Source organism: Anomaloglossus baeobatrachus, chromosome 2 (genome assembly GCF_048569485.1).
Source record: "Anomaloglossus baeobatrachus isolate aAnoBae1 chromosome 2, aAnoBae1.hap1, whole genome shotgun sequence".
Classification (NCBI taxonomy): domain Eukaryota; kingdom Metazoa; phylum Chordata; class Amphibia; order Anura; family Aromobatidae; genus Anomaloglossus; species Anomaloglossus baeobatrachus.
Window position 1 is genome coordinate 400325562 of NC_134354.1, and position 27623 is coordinate 400353184.

At 46.8% G+C, this 27623-nt stretch overlaps 1 protein-coding gene across 3 annotated transcripts in view; it reads right to left on the minus strand.

The window, feature by feature from the left end:
* The window catches only part of LOC142291514 (NIPA-like protein 3), a 90755-nt gene that overhangs the window by 19780 nt on the left and 43352 nt on the right, over nt 1–27623 (minus strand). For all 3 annotated transcript variants that reach the window (XM_075336093.1, XM_075336091.1, XM_075336092.1), the window contains exons 7-10: nt 16013–16109; nt 11471–11606; nt 10223–10311; nt 1561–1624 (exon numbers count right to left, since the gene is read on the minus strand). In XM_075336093.1, coding sequence (XP_075192208.1) covers nt 1561–1624; nt 10223–10311; nt 11471–11606; nt 16013–16109 — 386 coding nt within the window. The remainder of the gene's footprint in view (nt 1–1560; nt 1625–10222; nt 10312–11470; nt 11607–16012; nt 16110–27623) is intronic.

Genomic DNA, 27623 nt, shown 5'->3' on the forward strand with positions numbered 1-27623 from the left:
AAAAGATAAAATATATATGACATTTAGGAATATCCTAAACCTGCTCTGTAAAAGCAGGAATCTATAAAAACGGTGCAAAGACTAACAGGTAGCCAATGTCAGGCAATCAAAATGGGAACTGCTCATGATGATGTGGCCTCTTGGAGGGGTTTCCCCCCAAAGAAAAAAACTAATTTTAAAATGAACTTTAACAGTTCTTGGAATAATAATGAGTTCCACAATTAAAAGGTGTTTTATTAACACCCCCCCCCCAGAAAAAAAAAAACAAATGCTCCTGAGCAGAGATAATCTTCTATATATGTCTGTACTGTGTAATGGCCATGTCTGACTGTACAAGGACATGGTCTGATCATACCACAGCTCCTGGGCAGGAGAAGGAATAAAGTGTAAAAAGTAATTACAGCACAGGATCATAGCTGATTCTTTGTGTGAGTTAAAACATTCCCCTGTTGTCTTTTTTCTTTTAGAAAGAATTTCTTATAAAACGAAAAATACAGTATATAAAACATTAACGCATGGGATTACAAGACGCACCTCAAATTTAGAGGAAGAAACTAGGGAAAAAAAATTGTTTTTAATGTTAAAATGAGGTCCATCTTACCTACTGCATCTTAGAATAATGTGGTGGTGGTGGAGTGGCTCAGGAGGGGCACAGGAGGCAGGGTCGGCGATGCTGTGGGCTCGGAGGAGGGATTGTCGCAGCTCAGGAAGGTCAGTGAATGGAGGGTCGGTGATAATGCGGGCTCGGGGGTGTCGCGGTGGTACTCGTCATTGATCTGCCGGCAGCCTGCGGACTCCGTTGAATTGCCCGCGGCTGATGAAATTGACTTAACGAAAATAGCAGCGGAGGCGATGAGTGCACAGATAGGACTTCACGGCCATTCCTTGAAGTCCATAGTGTCAACCGCAGGCAATTCAATGGACACAACAGCCCACTGTCAAATCAATGGCGCCCGTTGCATCGCCGACCCTCTGTCCTGTGACCCTCCCGAGCCGCTCCACCGCAGTGACACACCCTGCTCCGAGCCCTCAGTATCGCCGACCATGTCTCCTGTGACCCTGCTCCACCACCGCCGCTCCAGTAATATCTGGATTATAAGACGCACCACCATTTTTTAACCCCAGATATGGAGAGAAAAAAAAAGTGCGCCTTATAATCCGGAAAATACGGTACATTACTATCCTCTGCACAAGAGATGTGGTATGATCAGACCATGTTCCTGTACAGTCAGACACATCCATTACACAGTACATAGCACATATATAGGATTGTCTCAGTAAAGGAATATTTTTCTCTAAAACAAACCCAATTGTGGAACTTATTATTCTGAGCTCTAATGATTAAAATTAACTTTGAGGGAAAGCCCCTTTAAGTAATATTTTCCTTCATACTGAGCGTCTTTTTAATTACAGCTTGTTTATTCAGAACCCACACCGTCTGCAGAGCATGCATTCATAGCTGCAGAACCAGAATCATACAGTTCCAAGGAGGATAGACAAACAGAATTAGAGTGAAAATTGGCTGAACAGTACACGTAAAATAATAATGTTTACCCTTACCCTAGAGCAAACATGCACACATGTAGCACATCCTCATTGCGGAAGTCAACGTAGAATACTGCTCCTATTAAAACAGTGAAAGTGAACTATACAGATATGATTATATAACAATGCAATACATGTCCTACTAAAACCTGGGAGTCTAAAAGGTGAAATATTCTCTTTAAAAGGGGTATTCTCATGTTATGAAATTGGTATAGTTAGATAGTATGAAAAGAAGCAAGTTTACAATTTACTTGCTTTTTCTATCTGTTGTCATTCTTGAATGAGAGCTTTTATTTATACACATTTTTCAACTTGTTGCCAAGATCGACCACCAGAGCCTGGCAGAGTATAGCTACAGTCAGCTAGAGTTAAATGGAAGCCATCAACATAAAATTACCTATTGCTAAAATCAGGTTTTGTATTAAAATTTTATTTATTTATTTATTTTACAAGCTGTATTTTTTGAACTCATACTTTGTATTATTTCAGGAAATAACACATTTACATAAACTACAATGGTGGATTCCAACCCTATCATTTTAATTTAGGTTTCTAATGGGCATGTGCAAAGGTCATGGTGAAGGGAGGGGGAGCAAGGGCAGCTATGACGTTGCCCATTTTGATTGGTAATACAGCTGATAACACACGATCCTCCAATCATTGTAATCCTGCCTCTGCTGATAACAAAACTCCTGTAAAACCCTTCCAGAAAGGACAGGCGTTAGTAGTTTAAAAAAAAACAGTTAAAAATCCCAAAATGACAAATTTCTTTTCTATTATTGCCACTTTTTTATAAAATATAATAGATGTGACACAAAGAAGGGAATTTTGTTACTTACCGTAAATTCCTTTTCTTCTAGCTCTTATTGGGAGACCCAGACGATTGGTGTATAGCACTGCCTCCGGAGGCCACACAAAGCAATTACACTAAAAAGTGTAAGGCCCCTCCCCTTCTGGCTATACACCCCCAGTGGGATTACTGGCTCACCAGTTTTAGTGCAAAAGCAAGAAGGAGGAAAGCCAATAACTGGTTTAAACAAATTTACTCCGAGTAACATCGGAGAACTGAAAACCGTTCAACATGAACAACATGTGTACCCGCAAACAAACCAAAAATCCCGAAGGACAACAGGGCGGGTGCTGGGTCTCCCAATAAGAGCTAGAAGAAAAGGAATTTACGGTAAGTAACAAAATTCCCTTCTTCTTCGGCGCTCTATTGGGAGACCCAGACGATTGGGACGTCCAAAAGCTGTCCCTGGGTGGGTAAAGAAATACCTCATGTTAGAGCTGCAAAGACAGCCCTCCCCTACGGGGAGGCAACTGCCGCCTGCAGGACTCTTCTACCTAGGCTGGCGTCCGCCGAAGCATAGGTATGCACCTGATAATGTTTGGTGAAAGTGTGCAGACTCGACCAGGTAGCTGCCTGGCACACCTGTTGAGCCGTAGCCTGGTGTCGCAATGCCCAGGACGCACCCACGGCTCTGGTAGAATGGGCCTTCAGCCCTGATGGAACCGGAAGCCCCGCAGAACGGTAGGCTTCAAGAATTGGTTCTTTGATCCATCGAGCCAGGGTGGCCTTAGAAGCCTGCGACCCTTTGCGCTTACCAGCGACAAGGACAAAGAGTGCATCCGAACGGCGCAGGGGCGCCGTGCGGGAAATGTAGATTCTGAGTGCTCTCACCAGATCTAACAAATGTAAGTCCTTCTCATACCGATGAACTGCATGAGGACAAAACGAAGGCAAAGAGATATCCTGATTAAGATGAAAAGAGGATACCACCTTCGGGAGAAACTCCTGAATGGGGCGCAGCACTACCTTGTCCTGGTGGAAGACCAGGAAGGGAGCCTTGGAAGACAGCGCTGCTAGCTCAGACACTCTCCGGAGAGATGTGATCGCTACCAGAAAAGCCACTTTCTGTGATAGTCTAGAAAGTGAAACCTCCTTCAGAGGCTCGAAGGGCGGCTTCTGGAGGGCAACTAGTACCCTGTTCAGATCCCATGGATCTAACGGCCGCTTGTACGGGGGAACGATATGGCAAACCCCCTGTAGGAACGTGCGCACCTTAGAAAGTCGTGCTAGACGCTTCTGAAAAAAGACGGATAGCGCCGAGACTTGTCCTTTCAGGGAGCCGAGCGACAACCCTTTTTCTAACCCAGATTGCAGGAAAGAAAGAAGGGTAGGTAATGCAAATGGCCAGGGAGACACTCCCTGAGCAGAGCACCAGGATAAGAATATCCTCCACGTTCTGTGGTAGATCTTAGCAGACGTGGGCTTCCTAGCCTGTCTCATGGTGGCAACGACCCCTTGGGATAATCCTGAAGACGCTAGGATCCAGGATTCAATGGCCACACAGTCAGGTTCAGGGCCGCAGAATTCCGATGGAAAAACGGCCCTTGGGACAGTAAGTCTGGTCGGTCTGGAAGTGCCCACGGTTGGCCGACCGTGAGATGCCACAGATCCGGATACCACGCCCTCCTTGGCCAGTCTGGGGCGACGAGTATGACGCGGCTGCAGTCGGATCTGATCTTGCGTAGCACTCTGGGCAAGAGTGCCAGAGGTGGAAACACATAAGGGAGCCGGAACTGCGACCAATCTTGCACTAGGGCGTCTGCTGCTAGGGCTCTTTGATCGCGAGACCGTGCCATGAAGGTTGGGACCTTGTTGTTGTGCCGGGACGCCATCAGGTCGACGTCCGGCCTTCCCCATCGGCGACAGATTTCCTGAAACACGTCCGGGTGAAGGGACCATTCCCCTGCGTCCATGCCCTGGCGACTGAGGAAGTCTGCTTCCCAGTTTTCTACGCCGGGGATGTGAACTGCGGATATGGTGGAGGCCGTGGCTTCCACCCACATCATAATGCGCCGGACTTCCTGGAAGGCTTGCCGACTGCGAGTCCCCCCTTGGTGATTGATGTATGCCACCGCTGTGGAGTTGTCCGATTGAATTCGGATCTGCTTCCCTTCCAGCCACTGCTGGAAGGCTAGAAGGGCAAGATACACTGCTCTGATTTCCAGAACATTGATCTGAAGGCTGGACTCCTGCTGAGTCCACGTACCCTGAGCCCTGTGGTGGAGAAACACTGCTCCCCACCCTGACAGACTCGCGTCTGTCGTGACCACCGCCCAGGACGGTGGTAGGAAGGATCTTCCCTGTGATAATGAGGTGGACAGGAGCCACCACTGCAGAGAGTCCTTGGCCGTTTGGGAAAGGGAGACTTTCCTGTCCAGGGATGTCGACCTCCCGTCCCATTGGCGGAGAATGTCCCATTGAAGTGGACGCAGATGAAACTGCGCAAACGGAACCGCCTCTATTGCCGCCACCATCTTCCCGAGGAAGTGCATGAGGCGTCTTAAGGAGTGCGACTGACTTTGAAGGAGAGCCTGCACCCCTGTCTGTAGTGACCGCTGCTTGCTCAGCGGAAGCTTCACTATCGCTGATAGAGTATGAAACTCCATGCCAAGATACGTTAGTGATTGGGTCGGTGACAGATTTGACTTTGGGAAGTTGATGATCCACCCGAACGCCTGGAGAGTCTCCAGTGCAAAACTCAGGCTGAGTTGGCATGCCTCCTGAGAGGGTGCCTTGACCAGTAGATCGTCCAAGTAAGGGATTACAGAGTGTCCGTGAGAGTGCAAGACTGCTACCACTGCTGCCATGATCTTGGTGAACACCCGGGGGGCTGTCGCCAGACCAAATGGCAGAGCCACGAACTGAAGGTGTTCGTCTCCTATCACGAAGCGCAGAAAGCGTTGGTGCTCCGTAGCAATCGGCACGTGGAGATAAGCATCTTTGATGTCTATTGATGCTAGGAAATCTCCTTGGGACATTGAGGCAATGACTGAGCGGAGGGATTCCATCCGGAACCGCCTGGCGTTCACATGCTTGTTGAGCAGTTTTAGGTCCAGAACAGGACGGAAGGAGCCATCCTTTTTTGGAACCACAAAGAGATTGGAGTAAAATCCTCGCCCCCGTTCCAGAGGGGGGACAGGGATCACGACTCCTTCTGCTCTTAGAGAGTCCACCGCCTGCAGCAGGGCATCTGCTCGGTTGGGGTGTGGGGAGGTTCTGAAGAACCGAAGTGGAGGCCGAGAACTGAACTCGATTCTGTACCCGCGAGACAAAATGTCTGTTACCCACCGGTCTTTGACCTGTGACAGCCAAATGTCGCAAAAGCGGGAGAGCCTGCCACCGACCGAGGATGCGGAGGGAGGAGGCCGAAAGTCATGAGGTAGCCGCCTTGGAAGCGGTTCCTCCATTTGCTTTCCTGGGGCGTGAGTGAGCCCGCCAGGAATCTGAGCTCCCTTGTCCTTTCTGAGTCCCTTTGGACGAGGAGAATTGTGGCTTGCCAGAGCCTCGAAAGGACCGAAACCTCGACTGCCACTTTTTCTGTTGAGGTTTACTTGCTCTGGGCTGTGGCAAGGAAGAGTCCTTACCCTTGGACTGTTTTATGATTTCAGCCAATGGCTCACCAAACAGTCTGTCTCTAGATAATGGCAAGCTGGTTAAGCATTTTTTGGAACCAGCATCTGCTTTCCAGTCCTTTAACCATAAGGCTCTGCGCAAAACCACAGAATTGGCGGCCGCCATAGAGGTACGGCTCGTAGATTCTAGGACAGCATTGATAGCATAGGTCGCAAACGCAGACATTTGCGAAGTTTAGGGACGCCACCTGTGGCACTGCTGGATGTATGATAGCATCCACCTGTGCTAAACCAGCTGAAATAGCTTGGAGTGCCCACACGGCCGCGAATGCTGGAGCAAACGACGCGCCGATAGCTTCATAGACAGATTTCAACCAAAGGTCCATCTGTCTGTCGTTGGCATCTTTAAGTGAAGCGCCATCCTCTACTGCGACTATAGATCTAGCCGCAAGCTTGGAAATTGGGGGATCCACCTTTGGGCACTGGGTCCAGCGTTTGGCTACTTCAGAGGGAAAAGGATAACGGGTATCCTTAGAACGTTTAGAGAAACGCTTGTCTGGATGAGCGTCGTGCTTCTGGATTGATTCTCTGAAGTCAGAGTGGTCCAAAAAAGCACTTAATTTACGCTTGGGATACAGGAAATGGAACTTCTCCTGCTGTGCAGCTGCCTCCTCTGCTGAAGGAGCTGGGGGAGAAATATCCAACAGTCTATTAATCGCCGATATAAGGTCATTAACCATGGCGTCACCCTCAGGGGCATCCAGATTGAGAGGGGCCTCAGGATTAGAATCCTGATCACCTTCTTCAGTCTCATCACAGAGAGATTCTTCTCGCTGAGACCCTGAGCAGTGTGATGACGTGGAGGGTCTTTCCCAGCGAGCTCGCTTAGGCTGCCTGGGACTGTCATCTGAGTCAGAGACTTCAGCTTGTGATGCTTGAGACCCCCTTGAAGTACGGATTAGTTCCAACTGAGGGGGACCAGAGAGCATAGCCACAGCAGTGTCCATGGTCTGAGGAACTGGCCTGGCCTGCAAGGTCTCCAGGATTTTTGTCATAGCCTCAGACATTTTATCAGCAAACAGTGCAAAGTCTGTCCCCGTCACCGGGGCAGGGTTCACAGGCGTCGCTGCCTGGGCTACCACCACAATAGGCTCTGGCTGACGAAGTGCCACTGGGACTGAACATTGCACACAATGTGAATCATTGGAGCCTGCCGGTAGATCAGCCCCACATGCAGTACAAACAGTGCACACAGCCCGTGCCTTGGCAGCCTTGCGTTTTGCGGATGACATGTTGCTGCCTCCTCAGAGCAGTACAGGGTGTCCAGCCAAGAAGCGACCTACAGTGCAACTATATATATATATATATGGTACCAAGACAAAAGTACACTATATATCACTGAGGCACTAGTGGGGCCAGCACTACTGTGCAGCTTACCGCCCGCTTAGGAGCGGTGTGTGGTCGCCAGAAATCCCTCTAGTCTGGGTCTCCCAGAGCCTGCTGCCTCTCCCCAGCCAGATCGCATGTGTAATGGCTGCCGGCGTCCTTGTGGAGAGGGGGGGCGGGCCCTGGGCGTACACCGACGAAGAGCGGGAAGTCTGCTTCCCCTTGTGCCTAGTGAGAGGGCTGGAGCATGTAAATAAAGCTCCAGCCCTCGGCGCTGCCTATTGAGCAGCGTCTCTCCCCTACCCTGATTGACAGGGTGGGGGCGGGAACGAAGCGGCGCTAGGCCGCAGAAGCCGGGGGCTAAAGTTAGAAGCGCCGCCGCCGTAAAAGCGCGGTCGGCGCAAAGCCCCCGGCGCACCATAAGTCGCAGCTGCGCCGCCGCTCCAGGAGCGGTCGGCGCAGTAGTTCCCAATACACAACGTCACTCAGCAAAGCTGCAGTGACCTAACCCCCAGCGTACAGCGCCACTGTCCCCGGCGCACTACAACGCTCAGCAGGCCCCGAGAGTGTCCGTGCCTGCCGGGGACACAGAGTACCTGAAAGTTGCAGGGCCTTGTCCCTGAACGGCACTCCCGCTCCCAATCCAGCAGGTTCTATGGGTCTGTGGATGGAGCCCGGCCCCAGGGCTTGGGGGCCGGCAAGATCCCACTTCCACAGAGCCCTAAGGGGATGTGGAAGGAAAACAGCATGTGGGCTCCAGCCTCCGTACCAGCAATAGGTACCTCAACCTTACAAGCACCAACCGCGGGTGAGAAGGGAGCATGCTGGGGGCCCCATATGGGCCCTCTTTTCTTCCATCCGATATAGCCAGCAGCTACTGCTGACTACAAACAGTGGAGCTATGCGTGGATGTCTGACCTCCTTCGCACAAAGCAGAAAACTGGTGAGCCAGTGATCCCACTGGGGGTGTATAGCCAGAAGGGGAGGGGCCTTACACTTTTTAGTGTAATTGCTTTGTGTGGCCTCCGGAGGCAGTGCTATACACCAATCGTCTGGGTCTCCCAATAGAGCGCCGAAGAAAAGCTGATTTATACAAATGATTTACTGATTACCTATAACACCTAAGATCACAGTAGTTAGTTGCTCACCTACATCCCAGTTACTGACCTGTTAGGCTATGTGCGCACGTTGCGTACAGTTCACTGCAGAAATTTCTGCAGCGATCTGAAGAGCACATGTGCGCTTTAAATCGCTGCAGAAATGTCCGTAGTGAAGCCGATTCCATGCGCTCTGCATGCAGCTCCTCCCATAGACAGAGCAGGAGCTGCCGGCAAAGCGCACGGAAGAAGTGACATGTCACTTCTTTTTACGCAGCGCTTCGGCAATAGCCGAAGCGCTGCGCTCTAAAACGCCATGTGCGCACGGCCCCTGCACAATCTCCATAGACTGTGCAGGGGACGCAGGACGCATGCAGTTACGCTGCGCTACAAAGCGTAGCGTAACTGCATGTATTTACGCAACGTGCGCACATAGCCTTATCACTGGCCCCTACCAAGGCATTTTCCAAAGCAGGTGTAATCATGGCTCTCACTTTCCCACTAAGGGCCGTTTCACACATCCAGCATTTCGTTGGATTGCCGGTACAGTGTTAATACTGTACAATGGCTTTGCGGCAAGCTCCGGTCACATAACAGCATGTGACCGGAGGTTGCCGCAATGCCATTGTACAGTATTAACACTGTACTGGAGTGTGCCAGATCCAGTGAAATGCCGGAGGTGTGAAAAGTCCCTAACCTGTTTGTTCAAGGACTTATATTTCTATATACAAACATATAGGATAACAGTATACACTTCAGAACAAAATCACTAGTGTGACCGTTAATGACAGACCAGAACTGTCACTCAAGAAGACGTGCCGACTCCCCAGCAACCAGGAAACCGAAGATTGCATGGCCTATAGTTTTCCCTGCACTAGCTTAGCAATGTGCCCCGAGAAATAAAATATACAAATGGCTTCTTCACAGAAGAAGAGAACAGGGTTTTTACTGCCATTTTTTGGAAGTTGCAATCTCATGTCAATATTGACCATCACTATGCACTGAGCAGTGACTGACGCCACGTTGGCCCTCCTCTGTGATTGAAAGCCTGAGGCTGCTGAGAGGAATAAAGTTCAAATCCTCCTGGCAGTGGATCGTGCAGCATTAGAACACTATTAACCTGCAGATAAATAGCGGTTTTTTTTGTTTGATTTTTGTTTTTTTGTACATGAAAAATTCCCTTTAATCATTTGATGCCCCACCTCACGCACCGTGACATCCTCGGTCTGCTAGAGACATCTAAGCACAGTGCTGAGCGGTCTTCAGCCATGCTATCCATGCTATAGACTTTGAATAGAGTTGCGTTGTGCATGGTTGATAGCAGTGTGGAGGAGATTGAATGGAACAGTTAAGACTACTGGCAAGTCTAGGGACCCCCTTTCCAGTTACTAGAAGGAGTCCCAACAATCTTACATTTAAAGGGGTTATCCAGGTTTGCCACAAATGTCTGAGAAATGCTGATTGCGCTTGACCACAAGATGACATATAGCATGCATTCAGTCATGTGTCTGCCTGCTGACACCGGGAATCATGAGAGTGCCTACAGAATTGAAAGCCTTTCCTGAGGATGTACCATGTTTCTGTGCGCTAACCATTTTAATAGGGTTAATAGGGACGTCTATCAGACGCTCAATTATTGTGCTGATAAATTGTGCTGATCAGTAGTTGGTTGGGTCTTTCAGGACAGCCCAGAAAGAGGCTTAGCTTTGCAGGAAAATTAATGTATATAGATACTGTAGTAGCGATGATAATAGAATGTTACATCAATTTACCTGCAGATATAGCAAGAGTTGTAGACATGATGTAATTAACACTTGCAATCAAGGCCGAATCATACAACTGGGACGCTTGGGACAGAAATCTGCAAACAGACCGTTCTCATTAGTATTTCATTTCAGAAAAAGTACAATTAAAAAAAGCATACTGAAGTGTTTATTTCCTCTTGGATCAAAAATAAATAATACTGTGCGCCTGTCTAATAATTCCATGTGCCTGTCTATCATACAATTCTGACTATGCTGCAACAGTTGCCTCTGTACATTATTACAATACCATTCTAAAAGATATATATACACACACACACATAGATAGATATACAGTATATGCACATTATATATATATATATATCTATATATAGATATATGTATATGTGTATATATATATATATATATATATATATATATATATATATATATATATATATATATATACATACACACACACACACACACACACCTCTCTCTATATATATATATATATATATATATATATCTCTATCTATATAGCTCTATCTATATATACACACTCACACACACACTATATAAAGCGCAGTGTGTATGGGTGTATGTATGTCCGCTACAGGAATCCACAGTCGCATTTACAATCATGAAATTTTGCACAGACGCCCCATGTGACCCAGGGAACGTCATAGACTATGTTTTGACGGGAAAAATTAACCCCGCATCAGTGGTTGCTATAGGAACAAAATAAACTGTTAGTATAAGAAGCTTATGTGTGAGTGAGAAACAGAAAAAGACAGACAGACAGAGACAGAGACAGCCAGGGAAAGAGACAGAGAGATAGAGACAGCCGGGCAAAGCGACAGCCGGGCAAAGCGACAGCCGGGCAAAGCGACAGACAGACACAGACAGAGAAAGACAGAGACACAGAGATAGAGACAGACAGAGAGACTGATACAGACAGAGACAGACACACAGAGACAGACAGAAACTCGGAGAGATAGTTACTATCCCGGGCAACGTACAGATATAATATATATATATATATATATATATATATATATATATATATATATACACATATACACACACACACACACACACACGTATGTATGTATGTGTGTGTATCTATATCTATCCATCTATGTATGTGTGTGTGTGTACTCGTATACACACACACACACACACACACACACACATACACACACCACACCACACGTCCATACACATACATACATACACATCCATACATCCACACATACAGATGAGCCGTGCACTTACGATGCTTGTGCAATAGCAGTAGCTACCATACACACGATCATGATGTAAAAGATGGGATATCCTAGCTGCATGGTGCCCTGTATCGACACAATGATCATACCAGCCAGTGCTTTCACTGTGATAGCTGTAGTGGTCCCTACAGGGAAAAGAAAAAAATATATATGTTAGATTCACATTTTATGGCACATATTTGTGACAAATTTTGATAATTTAGTGTTCTTTAACCAGTGGTACTAAACATCATATGTTCAGCTGTTGCAAAACCACAGCACGACATGACGGCCTTCTGCCTTTAGTTTAGCAGGAGATCCACATGTTAGAAAACTACAACTCCCAGCATTATAAGCTAAACTAACAGCTGATGAGCCACAGGTTGGAATCTAGATCTTTAAAGCATGGCTTACAGTGAGTGGTAAACTATACTACATAGTTTTTTCTTTTGATTCCAGTCAATGCCAATCAATGTGTAAAATATTTAAGGGCAGTGTCCACTCCAAAAATTCAAATTATTCCACTTCTACATTCATATATGGACTTGGCCCCGATAAAATCACTACCTAGCTGTAGTACAGATTTTACTCATTTTATTTGATACATAAATACTATCTTATTACATATGTAAATGAGTCTGAAGTGCTCCATGGGCCAAGTGCAGTGTTCTGCCTCCTAATAAACATAAGGGGTGAGGTGGATTGTTATTAACAGCGCTCACTTTGGAGTGCTGTGTGAATTGAGTCTTTAACCCTGATTGCACTGAAACAAAAAGGAGATAAGAACACCAACAGAGTCAGTGCATGTGTGCTCAGATTCCTCTCTCCCATCTGCAGTGCCTCCGTGCAGCACCCAGGATGAAGCCGTAACAGGCAGGAAATACTGACAGAAGAGGATAAGAGCATGCCCACACTGACACTGCAGCAGCTCAGTGAGTACAGACATACAGTGCGCACTCCCATTCCCCTCTACTGGCAGCATACCATTTAATCCTGTGTGCTGTAAGCGGCTGCTGCAGACAAGAGGGAAGAGAATGAACCTGTATACCGACGCCATGTGTGTGCTCAACATCCTGTAGTGTCAGTGCATTTAGGGCTGGAGATTAAGGTGCCAATTCACTCCAAAGAAAGTGTTATTAACAAACAAAATCAACATAAGGGGAGGTGCAGAGGATGGTGATTGAGGGAGTGGAATCGCGCACTATTCCTTTGGCCACGCCAAGGTGTGCTGGGTCCCCTCATTCACATATGTAAAAAAACATGCTTTGTTTAGTGAAATTTGCTATACAAGTATGACTTCACATGGGTAAGTCTCATTTAAAGATGAATAAGTTTAATTTGAGGTGGGGAGGGAGGGGGTTGTGGATGGGGGGTAGTGACAGACTATTACTATTTTTTTTTATGTGTAGATATATTGCTATGGTATGGCATGACTATTTCCAGTATGGGATCCCCATGATCATGAGAATGACGAGAACAAAACACTGAGTGGAGGAAAGAAGAATCTCCAGTGATGCAGGCAGAAATATGTGCGGTGCCATGGATTATACCATGAATAAGGCCACGTGCCGAAACGCGTAGCTGCATGGGTCTGCCTTTCTAATTGTGCTACGCTTTTCCAGTAGTATATTCAATAAGCTAGATTTTAGTATCATATTTCTATATGCATTGCGGGAGATTCTTTTTTCTTTTGTTTTCTGTCCGACCCCTGCCAGGGCGGCTTCATATGAAGACATTGATCCCATCCGGGTGTACTTGTGGTGAGCTTTACTTTATTCATTTTTGAAGCACTAAATAAGTATTCTCTACACAATGGCACTCACAATTTCTTGCTGTACAGCAGCCGGCCACATTCAGGAAAAAACATTAGTGAGCGAGATGCATCCCATCAACATCATGACTGAGGAACTCAATCAGCACACATCTGTATTATGGCCCAGCATGGTTACACTGCAATGTGTCCATTATAGACAGAACTACGTCTTTTGGTCATAAATTGCATCAAATTCATAAAGATGGTGTGGATGTCCCAATTACTTTATATCGTATTTACATAATGGACCCCATTGGGATGCTATAGTGCTTCAAACAGAATACAGTGGCGCCTCGGTTTACGAGTAACTTGGTGTGCGAGTATTTCGCTATTCAAGCAAAGCTTGCTGTAAATTTGTAACTCAGTTGACGAGCAAGCTTTGCTGTACGAGCAAATACTCACTGAACACACTTCCGGTTCTGTACTTTCACCGCGCTCTGACCCGCTCTTGCAGTCCGCACAAACACGCATGCACACACACATATTATTCTCACCTTACCTTCCGTTCCCTCCCCGGCCTTCTGGTTCTTGTAGTTCGCAGGTACAGGATGTGTATCAGGTAACCATCGCAACCGATGCCGAAGCTTCCGCTGTCAGCGTGCCGACGTCAAAGGCAGAAGCCGCTTGCCTCTGATTGGTCAGAGCGCTGCCTTTGAGAAGCAGCTGACAGCGGAAGTTCCTCCATCATCGCGATGGTTACCCATTACACATCCGCTTCTCAAAGGCAGCGCGCTGACCAATCACAGGCAAGCGGCTCCTGCCTTTGACGTCAGCGCTCTGGCAGCGGAAGCTCATGCATCGGTCACGATAGTTACCCGATACACATCCTGTACCGGCGATCTACAAGAACCAGGAGGCCGGCGAGGGAACGGAAGGTAAGGTGAGCATAATATGTGTGTGCGTGTTTGTGTATGTGTGGAATGGCACAATAGGGGATCAGGATGGGACATTGAACAAATTGTGGATTGAATTGTCTGAGCTTGCATTATTTCCTATGGGAAATTTTCCTTTGCTAGACGAGTAACTTGGTTTACAAGCACACTCCCAGAACGGATTGTTCTCGTAAACCAAGGTTCCACTGTAGTTTCTTTAGAGACACACTATGAAAGGCATAGCTAGGATCACACTAAAAACCCTATAAAGCTAGAAAGAGAATGTCGGATTGGTGGAACCTGACCCCGGCATCTAGAATTTAGCAGCACAGCTGCAATTACTTAGATCAGAGGTCCTAAACCTTTCTGACCTTGAGAGCCACATTCAGTTCTGAGTGAGGATCACAAGCCACATCCAGCTCCTGTCCACCCTTATTGTAGTGCCTCCCAGAGTCCTTATTACTGGTATAATGACATCCAAAGCTTGTCCACAGAAATTACGCTGAGGCTGTTTAGCAAGATCCAGGGTTTCCTACCCTATGCCCTATTCAGATCTGCTCTCTCAAGTAACCATCTGGAGACCTTCTCTTCATCTGTTATTGTCCTATAATGTATCAGACATTTACTAATGGTGATAAGTGAAAAGGTGATATTGTATTTAGATGGGCAGTGGAAGCAGGATAGGAGGGATTGTATTTAGATGGGCAGTGGAAGCAGGATAAGAGGGATGGTATTTAGATGGACAGTGGAAGCAGGATAAGAGGGATTGTATTTAGATGGGCAGTGGAAGCAGGATAAAAGGGATTGTATTTAGATGGACAGTGGAAGCAGGATAAGAGGGATTGTATTTAGATGGGCAGTGGAAGCAGGATAAGAGGGATTGTATTTAGATGGACAGTGGAAGCAGGATAAGAGGGATTGTATTTAGATGGGCAGTGGAAGCAGGATAAGAGGGATTGTATTTAGATGGACAGTGGAAGCAGGATAAGAGGGATTGTATTTAGATGGGCAGTGGAAGCAGGATAAGAGGGATTGTATTTAGATGGGCAGTGGAAGCAGGATAAGAGGGATTGTATTTAGATGGGCAGTGGAAGCAGGATAAGAGGGATTGTATTTAGATGGACAGTGGAAGCAGGATAAGAGGGATTGTATTTAGATGGGCAGTGGAAGCAGGATAAGAGGGATTGTATTTAGATGGACAGTGGAAGCAGGATAAGAGGGATTGTATTTAGATGGGCAGTGGAAGCAGGATAAGAGGGATTGTATTTAGATGGGCAGTGGAAGCAGGATAAGAGGGATTGTATTTAGATGGGCAGTGGAAGCAGGATAAGAGGGATTGTATTTAGATGGGCAGTGGAAGCAGGATAAGAGGGATTGTATTTAGATGGACAGTGGAAGCAGGATAAGAGGGATTGTATTTAGATGGGCAGTGGAAGCAGGATAAGAGGGATTGTATTTAGATGGGCAGTGGAAGCAGGATAAGAGGGATTGTATTTAGATGGGCAGTGGAAGCAGAATAAGAGGGATTGTATTTAGATGGGCAGTGGAAGCAGGATAAGAGGGATTGTATTTAGATGGGCAGTGGAAGCAGAATAAGAGGGATTGTATTTAGATGGGCAGTGGAAGCAGGATAAGAGGGATTGTATTTAGATGGGCAGTGGAAGCAGGATAAAAGGGATTGTATTTAGATGGGCAGTGGAAGCAGGATAAGAGGGGGATATTATAGGTTTGTTTGCCTTAAAATGCAAAACAAAGTCTTAAAAATTGCTAGTTAAAAAGTATTGTGTGTTTTATGTGCCCAGCGAGTTTGTAAATTAAGTTCTAGAATTTCAAGTCATGACAAAAGGTAAGAGTAAGAGGTAGTTACCCAGTAATGCAACCAGCATTAATATGATGAGCAGATAATTAGCATTCTTCTGCTTGTAGTAATAGAGCAGGAAACAGAAAACAAGGATTTCTATCAGCTGTGAAGAGACAAGATAAGAATGTAAATGTATAAACAAAAAAAATGGCACAAAATCCACATTGTACTTCTCATCTGCAGATTAACAGTACCCAGAATATGGCACTTAAAAAATGTACAGCTTCTTTTTTTTTTTGGTATTGTCTCAAATTGTCTGTACATGTCCCCTCTGAATTGTAAAAGCGCTGTGGAATATGTTGGCGCTATAGAAATAAAACTTTATTATTATTATTACAGCTGCAATCAGAATTATTCACACCCCCATTGCAAAATGTAAAAATGTTCTGCCATTACAACAAAAAGAACAAACAAAAAAACAAAACAAACCAAGAACAATGCAAACAGCTCAAGACACCTATTGTAATATGTGGCTTCTAAAGATAGAACGCCTTTTATGACAACTGAAGTGTCAGAATTCTTCAACCCCTTCCTGACAAGCGTTTTGTACTGATGGAAGCAGAATATGATCTGCTGCAGATGTGATGCCTAGTCCGACACCTGCTTCTGGCAACGTTCCTGGAGAATCGTGGCTAGAGTTGAGCGCGGTTCGCGGTTCTCCAGTTCTAGGCTTGAGTGATTTTGGGGGCTGTTCTAGATCGAACTAGAACTCGAGCTTTTTGCAAAAGCTCGATAGTTCTAGAAACGTTCGAGAACGGTTCTAGCAGCAAAAAAACAGCTAATTCCTAGCTGGCTTTCCGCTGTAATAGTGTAAGTCACTCTGTGACTCACACTATTATGACATTTCAGTGTATAGTGTGCGGGAACAGTGCATTCAGATCACTGCTGTTTGTGTAATGGCGATCGCCATTTTTTTTTTTTTTTTCCTTGTCTTCCTTCCCTAAGCGCGCGCGTCTTGTGGGGCAGGCCAGCATGTCAGCCAATCCCAGACACACACACAGCTAAGTGGACTTTTAGCCAGAGAAGCAACGGCATGTGTGATAGGATGTCCATGTCACATGTCCCTGCATTATAAAAAAGAGTATCTGCCCGTCCGGACGCCATTATCTCTTCTGCGTCCTTGGTGTCAGACATCACTGGCGCAGCTCCGTCCTTTGTCCTATCGCCGATACTGCTGTATGCGCTCCATACACAGCACTGGACAGCATAGGGATAGCACTTTCCATCAGTCCTTTTAAGGGCTCGTACCGGCAGGGTCAGAGCCATAGGTGACATGTCCTGAAAACAGAGACAGCGTCTGTGTAGCCAAGGTCAGGGATTTCGTCGCTGCATTTCCCCATTAGGAGGGAATAGAAAGGCAGGCTTCCATTCCTCTTCCCAGAGACCCACAACCCTGCCACTGTACCCTCCTGTCCTCTGCACACTCAAACTCATTATAACTAAGCCATTATACTAGCAAACACTCAGTGTACCTAGTGGCATCCTAAACGTGGCTATTGGACTTTTGTCTAGTCACACTAGTGCAAAGATATTTGCAGCACGTCTGCCTGCATTGCACACTCCAACTCATTGTTACTAAGCCATTATACTAGCAAACATTCAGTGTACCTAGTGGCATACAAGAAGTGGCTGTTGTACTCCATTAGTGCCCCACTGGTGCAAATCTATGTGCAGCACCTCTGCATGACACCCTCCTGCTCTGTTTTTAATGAGCTATAATGATAGCAAAAAATACTGCCATTTAGTGGCATCATAGAACTGGCTGTTGTATTCCATTAGTGCCCCACTGGTGCCAAGCTATTTCTAGCACCTGTGCATGACACCCTCTTGCTCTGTTTTTAATAAGCTATAATGATAGCAAAAAATACTGCCATTTAGTGGCATCATAGAACTGGCTGTTGTATTCCATTAGTGCCCCACTGGTGCCAAGCTATATTTCTAGCACCTGTGCATGACACCCTCATGCACATTTTGCTACGCTAATGTTATAGCAAACTCAGGGAAGTCATTGCTGCATTTGATAATTCGGAGGGATAGAAAGTGAGGCTTCCTTTAGCTTTTCCTTCTGTTCATAGACAGCATCTCCAAGTTCACACCCGAAGAGCAATTTCTCCTCCACGTCTAAGTGTGGAGAGGCAGCTAGTGCGCATGCGTGTGCCGATTTACCCCAGCTGCAGCCTAACTACAGTGTTTCGCCTAGTGAGTATGCTCAGCCTGACTGTGCCATTCCTGACGCTAAGTCTTCATTTCGGGATACAGCGCATGCTCCCACACTAAGTGTGAAAAGCCTCTTTGCACAGGTACTTGCATTCCGTGCCGGGTCTAAGTCCTGTTTTGTGCCTAGACACCATGCTAAAGCTGATAGTCTTTTTTCAGAGACTGTATTTCATGCTACTGAGCATGCTCAGGCACTTACTGCATCAGAGACTAGGTCCGGTAATGAACTCTTTGGCCCTGCCCCTGATGTGGGGGTCCCATATAGACCACAGGGCATCAGGTGTCCTCCCAAATGGCTTGCAGAGGCCCACCCCTATGACTTGTCACCGCATTATTGATGGTCAGACGATGACTGGTGAGGTGTTTGGGTCATGGCAGCCATGAGGTCATCATTGAAGTTGCGGTTCCAAATAGGACGCTAGTTATGCCACTCATGACGTGTCACTCTACTTTTGTCTCCAGGAGGTGCATTGTGGTTCACCCTGGTTTGGGGCGGACCCAGGTTATAAAAGGGGCTGGAGCCAACAAGGAGGTGCGCAGTCTTCTATTATGCTCCGAAAGAGCACACCTCCATGTGTTGAACCCATTGCGGCTTTAGGCCAGAGGTAGGCAGGGATAGGGTGTCGATGCAGGCCACCACCACAGTTGGTAACGGTTAAGACCAGCTCCTGTCCTATCAGTCCTGCTTGTGCAGCCCAGTGGCATTAACAGGCCTGCTGCTGCTGATGCGCCTGCTGTCCACAGGTGTGGCCCCTACGCACACGGTCAGCGTACTCAATGGCCCCTGTGTTGTTAACAGGGAGTTCCTGGGCTGGGTGGGCATGTGGACCCTGTGACGCCAACAGGGCTCCCAGTCTCCAGATCCGAATGGCGTCTAACTCGGTTCAGGCTACTATTAGTTTCATAGCCACACAGCTCTGTATCCTCCACCAAACCTTCCAGTTGCCAACTTCTCCTTTTCCAACTGGGAGCACGGTGGACACTGACTGCTGATGGGGATATATACCTTTCTCTTTCTTTTCTTATTAATTTTCGTTATATAGCGGTAACATAGTATATACCACCTTATCCAAATCTGCCAGTCCCACTGTAACAGATGGTGTTTCTTCAGCAAATGTTACTGTTGCTTAACCACCAAATCCACGGACCAAAACTTTTTTCCCCTTTCCAACACACCTGTTCCCCTTTCCACCAGCATCTGTCCTTTTTCAACTCATTTTGGTATATGACCAAAAGTGCAACTCTGCAGGGACACCGTACTCAACGCCATCTCAGCACAGCAGCCATCCCTCGGTCCCTCAGATGTGGACAAGTAAAAGACCATTTCCTCCTATCCATGACAAAGCATTGAGATTCACTCTGTGCAGCACTGGTGTTTACTGGAAAAGCAGATCTAAGAATCCGTACCACCTTCTGCAGATACTCCTGTATACGTGCGTCCCTTTCTATGGCAGGAATTATTTCGCCAAATTTTGTCTTGTACCGGGGATCTAACAGTGTGGCAACCCAGTATTCAGGATTACTTTGAATTCGTACAATCCGAGGGTCATGTTGTAGGTAGTGCAGCACGAAGGCGCTCATGTGTCTTGTGCATCCAGGAGGACCAAGTCCTTGGTGTGTTGGTGGCAGAGAGGTGAGAATCGTGCCTCCTTCCTCTGCCCTCTCCCCACAACCTCGCACAACCGAAATGTGAGCAAGCTCTCACTCATCTGCTGAGTCTTCCATGCCCATCGCCAGTTCGTCCTCCATTTCTTCATGGGCTCCTGCACCTTCCTCAACACTTTTTGCTGATACTATGCGCCCTTGTTAATCCCTCTCCCTCACCATGACTGCCGCATAGGTGCCGCTGACCATCTGGACCTCGTAGATCTTGTTATCCCTTCCGCATATGACTCCTCCTGTACTTCCTCCCCTTCCTCTTGTCCCAACACCTGACTCCGAATAATAATTACGGTGTGCTCCATCATGTAGATGACCAGAATTGTCACGCTGAGAATGACATTGCCAGTGCTAAACATCTTCGTCGACATTTGTAAACTGTGTAGCAGGGTGCATAGGTCCTTGATCTGACACCACTCCAGCAGCGTGATCTGCACCACCTCTGGATCAAGTTATCCCAGGCTATATGTCATAACGTATTGCAGCAGGGTTCGGCGGTGCTGCCACAAACGCTGCAACATGTGCAGATTCAAATTCCTGCGTGTCGGCACATCGCATTTCAGGCGTTTAACCACCAGACCTAAAGACTTCTGTAGCGACGAAAGTTGTTGAGCTGCTGTGTGCGCACGATGGAAGTGAGCACATAGCGAGCGTGCCCGCTGCACAAGGCCATGTAGGCCGGGATGGTGTTTTAAAAATTGCTGGAGAATTAGATTCAACACCTGAGCCATACAAGGCACGTGTGTCACATTGCCCTGACGATGGCCCGCAGCCAGGTTTGCATCATTGCCGCACACGGCTGTTAAGTCACCAACGGAGTACGCGCCGTCAATTTGTACTCCGGTCGCCAGGTGACAACGTGTTCCTTTCATGCATAGTGCTGATGATGGGAGAGGAGTCGATGCCAGCGGCGCAGGTGGACGCAGGTTATGCTCACCCACTGGGCTGCATTACCTTGACAGATGCAGAATCTCTGGCTGAATGTAGCTGGTGGGTATCTCACAGATGAAATACCATCATTCAGCTACAACCAATGGGAAGACACCACACCCTTTTTTATGCCCATCCTGTTTGCAGACCACTGCCAGACATAGCTATGAACCTCTGGTTAATTTTACCCCCAGTTCAGTTTTATGATTTTGTGTGCTTGTTACCTGACTACTTTTCCTGCTTGCTGTTTATGTACCTTGTTGGCCGATCCGCATTTCACCTCTGCTTGTTTTCTGATTAAGTCCTGGCCGTCCCATTCTGTTCCTGTTCCTCAATTAATGTTTTGACCCTGCCTGACTACTATTCTCTGGAACTGCAGCCTTCCACAGGTATTAATCACTTTGGGCCCTGTGTAATTCCTAATCCCTGTATAGGGGTTAAAGGGTTTCAGGGTTCTAGGGGTCCTGCTTGGTGAGTGGCTTCCCTCTAGCCTATCATTTACAGTCCATCTGAGTGTGTGGATCAAGGAAGGCGTTACACCGTGCTCTCTGCAGAAGGCCATGTGGGCCAGAATAGTGCTTTAAAAATTGCTGGACAACCAGGTTCAACACGTGAACCACACAAGGCACGTGTGTCACATTGTCACAGCGAAGGGCCACACCCATGTTTACATCATTGTCGCACCCGGCCTTCCCTGGCTGCTGGTTGAGTGGAGACAACCATTGATGAAACTCGGTCTCCAGAGCTAACCGTCCACAACTTCTCAGCGGTGTGACTCACATTTCCCATACATTTCAAAGTAAACCTTTGACCGCCTGATGGCATTGAGCTCTGCTGCCAGCATAGTAAGGAGGTGTGTGGTATTCCTTGTGCGCAGTTACAAGGAAGGGTGGCCTGACCACACAGGGTTTGCGCCAAGGTGGAGGACCCACACGAGGTTGAAGAGGCAGAAGCAGTGTATTAACTTCTACATACAGAAGAAGGATTGAAACAACTCGTGGGGACGGCAAGACTTGTACAGCAGACCCTTCTCCATCTCTCCCCACAGTAACCCATTGCCCAGTCAGCGACATGTAACGCCCCTGTCCATGCTTACTGGGCCAATTATCTGTGGTGAAATGCACCCTGTCACACAGAGTTTCTCAAGGAATCAGTGATGTTTAGTGCGACATGCTGGTTTAGCGCGTGCACGCCTTTGTTGGAGAAGGAGTGGCGCCTGGGCATCGGCTCTTGGGGCACTGCGATGGGCATAAGGTCTCGAAAATCCTCGGTTAAAAAGGTTGGAAAGGCAGCATTTTGGTAGCCAACAGTTTCCAGATGCTGAAAGTCAACCTCTAAGCCATGTCATGCCCTTCTAAAAGCATGTAAAACACAGTAAGGGGACTCCAACCACAGTCTCCCTTGTTTCCAAAAATTGGGCCACACACACCCCACTTGACTGGCATCAGTTGACCCAATTTTCAAGATGAAAAAGATGCTTTGCATGAAGCACTCTCAAAAATACGCGTGCCTTTGCCGTCCCCTGGCTGACCCAGGGGAAGAAAAGTCCTCTGAGAGCCATGACTTGTTCATCTTGGATCTTTTAGAAACACAGCGAGGGGACTCCAACCACAGTCTCCCTCGTTTCCACTAACTGGGCCACACACACCCCACTTGACTGGCATCGGTTGAGCCCCCTTTTGAAAAAGAAAAAGATGCTTTGCATGAAGCACTCAAAAATACGCGTGCCTTTCCAGTCCCCTGGCTGACCCAGGGGAAGAAAAGTCCTCTGAGAGCCATGTCCACATTGTCAGTGGACAGACACGTGTGCTTATCTGCCAGCAGACCCCCAGCAGCACTGAAGACAGGTTCCGAGAGAACGCTGGCTGCAGGACACGACAAGATCCCCAAGGCGTACGTGGCGAGCTCAGGCAATTTATCCAGATTGGAAGCCTAAAATGAGCAGGGCTCAAGTTGCACAATAATGGAATCGATGTTTCCTTGCATATACTCATATATCTGTGTGTCCTCCTCTTTTTCCTTGTCCAGCTCTTTTGTTTTCGCATGAGTATATGTCCTTGTCACTTTCCCATGTGTTTGTGTTGTGTTGTGAGTTGTTTATCACCTTTTGGACACCTTTGAGGGTGTTTTCTAGGTGTTTTTATGTGTTTGTGATTGCCTGCCATTGTTTCCTATGCAGTTCGAGTTCGGTTCGTCGAACGTTCGACGAGCCGAACTCGAACGGGACCTCCGTTCGGCGAACCGACCTCAAGCCGAACCGGGACCGGTTCGCTCATCTCTAATCGTGGCCCATTCATCATAGGCACTGGCCTCCACTCACCATTATTATTGCGTTATCAAGAAAGTGGTCCAAAACGTTAAGAGAACATTGCCTTGTACAAACATGGAAAGTAATAAAAAAAAAAAAAAAAATCTACAAAAGAATTGGATGTTCTTAGAGACACAACTGAAAATATATTGTTTACAAGTTCAAAACTTAAGGGTTATTCCCATCTCCAAGATCTTATCCCAAAATGTAGTAGATATTATAATAATAATAATAATAAATAATTATTAATAAAAAAATAATAATATTAGCAAACACCTCCAATCAGAAATGTAATATAGTTCTCCTGATTCACCATATCATTTACCTCATGTGCAGGGCATTGCAGCTTAGATATCCATGAAAACAACCACTCAGTGACCATTAATTGCTCATGGTTACAACCATAGACACCTAACCTGTAATGCCCTGCCCATGAAATAAGTGACACTGCTAATCAGCAGAGCTATACTACATTTATAATATCATTACACCTACTACGTATGGGGATGGGATTTTGCAGATGGGAATACCCATTTAACCACTTCACCCCCAGGCGATTTTCCGTTTTTCATTTTTGCTTTTTCTTCCCTTCTTCCGAGAGCCAAAACACTATATTTTTCCATCAATGTAGCCATGTGACGGCTTATTTTTTGTGTTATGAGCTGTACTTTTGAGTTAAATCTTTAGTTTTACCATATAGTGTACTGTAAAATGGGTAAAAAAAATCCAAACATGGAGAAAAAGTGTGAAAAAAGTGCAATTGTAGAATTTTTTTTAATCATTTTGTTCACTAGATGCAACTACAAAACAAAAAGCTAACTTTTTTTTTTTTAATATTTAGCAAATTATCTTGCTGCCTCTCTCTGGGTTTTAAAACCTACATATATGGGCAAAGAGACCCGCTATTGGTGGCTACTGGACAGGTATGAAAATGGCTATTTAGATATGCAAAACATGAAAACATTTTTTTTTTTTTTTGTTTTTTTAGTAGTTGCAAGCTTTGGCATGTACGTCTTTTGTGTGCATGTTCACTATATGGTAAAAACGGACATGTCAGTATGATGCCTAACGTTGGCACGAGTTCGTAAATACCAAAACATGTATACTTTTATTTAAAGAAGTTGTCCAGTTACCAAAACTGTTTTTTTTTTTTTTTGATAAATCTTGCTATTATGTGCCTCTAAACACATCTATCACGTTATTTTACCAATATTATCTTTTATCATGGTCTAGCATAACATCTTCATTTCTGGCTCCAGCTCTGATGGAGTTAATCTCTCTCTTAAAGGGAACCTGTCAGCAGAAATGTCCCCTAAAACCTAACAGATTCCCCCTCTGCAGCTCCTGGGCTGCATTCTATAAAGGTCCCTGTTATGATTGTGCCCACTTTCTGACCGAAAAAAAGTGTTTATAAAGTTGTACCTTTTTGGCTTCTGATTCTGTAAATCCGTCACGGGGGCGGGTTGCCTGATGGCCGTTATTCTGCCCCCTGGTCCTGTATGCCGCCCCCATCGCTGATTTCAATACTTCTGGACGCCGCCCACTGCTCCAGCCATCCCCGCGCATGCCCAGTGCCCATCTCTCGGGGATGAGCACTGTGCCCAGCGTCACCGCTGGTGACGTGCACGCAGGGTTAAGATTATGGGCGGTGCTGTGATGTTTATTCCTAAGCAACCGCCCATAATCGCGGGACCGCGCTTTCCCCCTCGGCCTGCTTCTTTCTGCGCAAGCGCGCTGCTGCTGACCTCACTTCGCCTCCTTCCCATCTTGCTCCGAGGCAGGAAATAGATGGGAAGAGCGCGGAGCAGTGACTACACCGAAAGCGCGGTCCCGCGATTATGGGCGGTTGCTTAGGAATAAACATCACAGCACCGCCCATAATCTTAACCCTGCGTGCACGTGACGCTGGGCACAGTGCTCATCCCCGAGAGATGGGCACTGGGCATGCGCGGGGATGGCTGGAGCAGTGGGCGGCGTCCAGAAGTATTGAAATCAGCGATGGGGGAGGCATACAGGACCAGGGGGCAGAATAACGGCCATCAGGCAGCCCGCCCCCGTGACGGATTTACAGAATCAGAAGCCAAAAAGGTACAACTTTATAAACACTTTTTTTCGGTCAGAAAGTGGGCACAATCATAACAGGGACCTTTATAGAATGCAGCCCAGGAGCTGCAGAGGGGGAATCTGTTAGGTTTTAGGGGACATTTCTGCTGACAGGTTCCCTTTAACTTCCTGTGTTCAGTTACTACAACTTCCATAATCCTTTGCAGTAACTAGCAATCTATCTCCCAACCCATTCTGACTGTTCCCTCCCCTCAGATCTCCACCACAACAGTTCCCTCCCCTCCTTCCTGTGTGCACTGCCTAATCATGGTAATAGAGCTTTTATCCTTTGGTCTTTCTGTGCTGCATGTCACTATCTGTCTCCACTATGGGACTTGTAGTGCAGGTGACCGGATGATACATGTCACTAACTGCCCCTCTCTGTGATTTCTGCTGCATAGTACCAACTGTATACACTCTCACCTGCACTACAAGTCCCATAGTGGAGACAGTGACATGCTCTGCTCTGACACATAGTGTGCTGCATGTCACTGTCTCCACTGTGGGACTTGTTGTGCAGGTGAGAGTGTATACAGTTGGTAGTATGCAGCAGAAATCACAGAGTGGAGACAGTGACATGTATCATCCGGTCACCTGCACTACAAGTCCCATAGTGGAGACAATTAGTGACATGCAGCAAACTATGTGTCAGAGCAGAGCATGTCACTGTCTCCACTCTGGAACTTGTAGTGCAGGTGACAGAGTGGAGCAGATTGGTCCCATGCAGCTGTGCTGCTGGTGGGAGTATATGATCACACTGCCGACACCGCCCGTTCTCCTGACAGCTGAGCAGAGCGGGCGGGTGGACAGTGTGATCAGATACTTGCGTGACAGGGGGATTTCAGTGGAGGAAACCCCCCCTGTACTCCAGACTGGAGCCCGTACCTGCCACAGCTGAATGCTGGTAAGCGCGCGCTCTGCCTTCACCGCTCCACAGTAAAGTTCTCCGGCTCCTCCCCTCGATGCTGTGCTGTGACGTGCGGTAGTCACCGCCCACAGCCCTGTCACTCAATCTGAGTGGTGCCGGCCTCCTGTGACGTACCCGTCTTGTTTGAGAGCCCGGAAATGCCGGGACGTCAGAGGATGCCGGCGGCCACAGCTCCAGGCGGTCATGTGACAGGCACTGAGCGTGCAGGATAGCGCCGCTCAGTGCCAGAAATGGAAATAGAGGCTATTGAAGAAGATGCAGACAATAATAAGTGAAAATCATTGGGGGAAAAAAAAAATGGGTGGACCACCCCTTTAAGGGGTGAAAAATAAAACAATACAGAAGTTTATCCAAATAAAAGAATTGTGCTTTTGTTGCCATATTCCAAGACCTGTAACGTTCTCATTTTTCAGGATCTGGGGCTCAGTGACTGCTTATTTTTTGCGTCTCAAGCTGACATTTTTAATAATACCATTTTTGTGCAGATGCTACTTTTTGATCGCCTGTTATTGCATTTTAAAGAAATGTCGCGGTAACAAAAAAAAGTAATTTTGGAATTTGGAATTTTTTTCTCACCACGCCATTTACCGATCAGATTAATTAATATTAGATTTTGTTAGATCGGGCATTTCTGAACTCGATCATACCAAATCTGTGTATTTTTTTTTATTAGCTTTATTTTCAAATGGGGGAAATGGGGGTGATTTAACCTTTTAGGATTTATTTAAAGTTTTTATTTTTTTATTCTTTACATTCATTTATTTTACTAGCCACCCAGGGGACTTTATGACTACACACTCCGATCATTTGTGCATTTCTCCTGATCACAGCAGCATTGCTTTGATCAGCAGAAATGCTCATCTCCTGTGAGTGTCGGCACTATGTCAGCTCTCAAAGGAAGCGAGTCATGGCAGCATGAGGGGTCATCAGCTGACCCCGTGTTAAAATGACAAGACATTGGCACCCAGTGATCATGTCACTGGGGACTTTGATGGCAACGGGGAGCAGCACAATCCCCACTGCGGTCAGATCAGCAGACATGTGCAGAGAAAACTGCGGGCTGCCCACCGGAGCCCGCGGTAACTGGAGGGAGACAACAAAGGACGTACCAGTACGTCCTTGGTTGTAAAGGGGTTAAAAATGAACCCTGGCTACACTACCTGGAAGAGAGAGAGAGAGAGAGAGAGAGAGAGAGAGAGAGAGAGACACAGACAGACACAGAGATAGAGAGAGACACAGACACAGGCAGAGAGAGAGACAGAGACTTTTTCTGTGACCAGAAGTGAATTTACACATCATCTGGGCATGCCCAGAAACAAAAACCGGCTTCCATTCTACAACATGCCGGACAGCGTCGGATCCAGCGTGGTCCGTTTTTTTGCCGTTGTCAAAAAAATGTTCCATGCTGCGTCCTTTCAGGCAGCCGGATGAAGACAATTCGCAATGCAATGCAAGGCCATCCAGCACTAAAA